At 38.6% G+C, this 2966-nt stretch overlaps 1 protein-coding gene across 1 annotated transcript; it reads right to left on the reverse strand.

Moving 5' to 3' along the window:
• Positions 1–391: 391 nt before the first annotated feature.
• LOC109676049 (olfactory receptor 7G2-like) lies at positions 392–1351 on the reverse strand. Its single transcript, XM_020152585.2, has one exon. The coding sequence runs from the start codon at positions 1328–1330 to the stop codon at positions 392–394; it is 939 nt and encodes a 312-aa protein (XP_020008174.2). The 5' UTR covers positions 1331–1351.
• Between the last annotated feature and the right edge of the window lie 1615 nt (positions 1352–2966).

Here is a 2966-nt window from a genome sequence, read left to right on the forward strand (position 1 = left end):
TAGCTAGGCCCAACCACAGGAAGAGGCTGAATCTACTCTGTAGACATGAACTTGAAATTGCTTTAAAACCTCACTGCTCTGTCCACCTTATACAAGTTTGTTCCTTCAAAAACAGTTCCATGAGATTTTGATAAAAACAAATGCCCTGATTCATGTTCCACCTCAACAGAAGAAGAGCAGCACAATGGAACACAGAGACAGAAATCATTTGAGAAATATCACACAGCTATGCAAAAGAGAAGTCAGATTTAAAACCCAGGTTGAAATGTAAGTGGACATCAGATAATCTGGTCATTTCTTGGAATAACCTGGGCTGAAGGGATCAGGTATTGTAGCTATATTTCTGTCACTCTAACTCATCCTGGAAACCAAGCACATAAAGATGACACAGTCATAGAAAATAAGGCATCCCAACAATAAGATGCCTCAAGGCCTCCTTCATTTCCTTGTTTCTTAAACTGTAGACAAAAGGGTTCAGCATTTGAGGGACAACAATATACATAACTGAAGCCATAACATTTTCAGTGGAGGAGTCACTAACCTCAGAGCTCATGTACACTCCAATACCTGTCCCATAGAACAAGGTCACCACTGAGAGGTGAGAACCACAGGTAGAAAAGGCTTTATATCTCCCTCTGACTGTTGGGATCCTCAAAACAGAGGAGACAATTTGAGAATATGAGAAAATAATCCCTGATAAAGGAATACCAGCAAATAGACTAGTCCCCGAATACACAAGGATGTTATTAATGAAGGTATCAGAACAAGAGAGCCTGGTGACCTGAACAAGTTCACAGAAGAAGTGGGAGATTTCTCTGTCTGTGCAAAAAGACAACCGTAGCATCATCAGACTGTGGAGTAATGCATTCAAAGTAGTAATGAGTAGGCAGAGTAGAATAAGCAGGACACAGAAGCGAGGGTTCATGATGACCACGTACCTCAGAGGCTGACAAATTGCCACATAGCGATCATAGGCCATCACTGCAAGGAGACAGTTTTCTAAGCCACCAAAAATCAGGACAAAACAGACCTGGGAGAGGCATCCTATGTATGTGATGCTCTGAGTTTGGGCTTGGATGTTCACCAGCATCTTTGGGATTGTGGTGGTGCTTATGCAGATGTCAGTGAAGGACAGACTGGAGAGGAAAAAGTACATGGGGGTATGGAGGTGTGAGTCAGAGCTGACAGCTAGGATGATAAGAAGGTTTCCCAGGATAGTGACCAGATAGATGGACAGGAAGAGAACGAAGATGAGGGGCTGCAGCTCTGGATCATCTCTGAGTCCCATAAGAAGAAATTCTGAAATGTCTGTTTGGTTTGTGGGTTCCATATTAGTGTGGAATCTTATGGAAAAGATGGAGCAAAGAAAATAAAGTCAATGTTTTCGAAATACACAATGGCAGCATTGCATGGGGATGTAGTAGAAATGAAAAATGTTATACCATTTTGTCCTTTGATCAGCTCTAGGGATGATGGAAATCTGTCATTTTTTGGGTGGTACTTAAGTTTGAACTTGAAAGTTTGTGCTTGCTAGGCAGGCACTCTACAATTTGAGCCACTCCACCAGCATTTTTTGCTTTAGTTCTTTTTCTAATAGGATTTAGTGTTTATATCTGTGCTTGTTTGGGCGACAATCCTGTTTGCATGCTACCACATCCAGCTTTTTATTGGTTTAAATGTAGTCTATTTACCTTTTTTGCCCAGGCTGGCTTTGAATTCTGATCCTGTCAACTCTGCCCTCTGAGTTGCTAGGATTACAGGTTGTACCACCAGCTAGAAATGTACCTTTTAATAAATACTACTGGTGTATTTCCTATCTCTAAAATTTGAGACTTTAAAAACTGATTTTTCTCTTATTTATACTGTGAACCACATGAATCTCCAAATCTTTGCTTACATCCTCCCTCCATTCATCTTATTTATTCTTCCTCTAACTTCTATTCTCATTATTCAAATTCAGCATATTGGAACTTGTGGCAAATCATGTGATTCTAACAATATCTAGGGCATGGATTTTCCTTCCAGATTAGTCCATATCTCCAAAGAAGATGAAGGAGTAAAAAGAACTTATCAAACCTATCTTCTAAAACAATAGTCTCCAACATTATTTTATCTCATAACAAACTGGAGTGTTCACAAAATTGCAGATTAATTGGTTTATATTATCAACTTCATCAACCCACTAAGATCTAACAGGAACATAAAATATAGTTGATAGAGAGCAGGTCAGAGCTCTGATCACCTAACTTCTTTGCTTCCTTGATTTTTATTAGTATATATTCATTGGATAGAGGTGATTCATTGTGATAATTTTGCATAGGCTTACTTTACATTGGTTAGATAATCCCTACCATATTGACCCCTCACCCCCTTCCTGCCCTACTTAAAGCCATTGCAAGAGGTTTCATTGCTCTATTTCATATATGTATATTCATATGCAGCCCATCAACCATAGTCCCTCATTCTTTCATTTCCTTCACTCACCCTCCCTCCTCCTACAAATTCCCCCCTCACTGTTCCCATTCTATAATTTTATAATCCTATGTTTTATTATTAATTGCTGAGTTAGTGTTCAAAGGGGTTTCTCAATGTATCTCTGCTGTATCTCTGCTCTGACTTTACTTTGATCAGTTCAATCCATTTAATTATTCTCCCTTACCACTTTCCTCACACTTCCCATTATTCAACATCATCCAATACATAATGTTATATCTTCTAACTGCTCAGATGTAATATATTTTGTTATTATTGACACCCTTATCATTCTCTTTCTTTTCCCTTTTCCCCCAAGTTCCATAGAGTAGCTCCACTATTTCAAGCTTGTTCTACATAATAAGTTTGTGCACTATCATGTTTGTTTTGTGTATATGTCTCTCTTTTGTATCTATCTTCCACATATGAGAGAAAACATGTGACCTTTGTATTTCTCAATTTGAATTGTGTCCATTTACCTTCAAACACATTGA

This window comes from Castor canadensis, chromosome 14 (genome assembly GCF_047511655.1).
Source record: "Castor canadensis chromosome 14, mCasCan1.hap1v2, whole genome shotgun sequence".
In the NCBI taxonomy this organism is placed as follows: domain Eukaryota; kingdom Metazoa; phylum Chordata; class Mammalia; order Rodentia; family Castoridae; genus Castor; species Castor canadensis.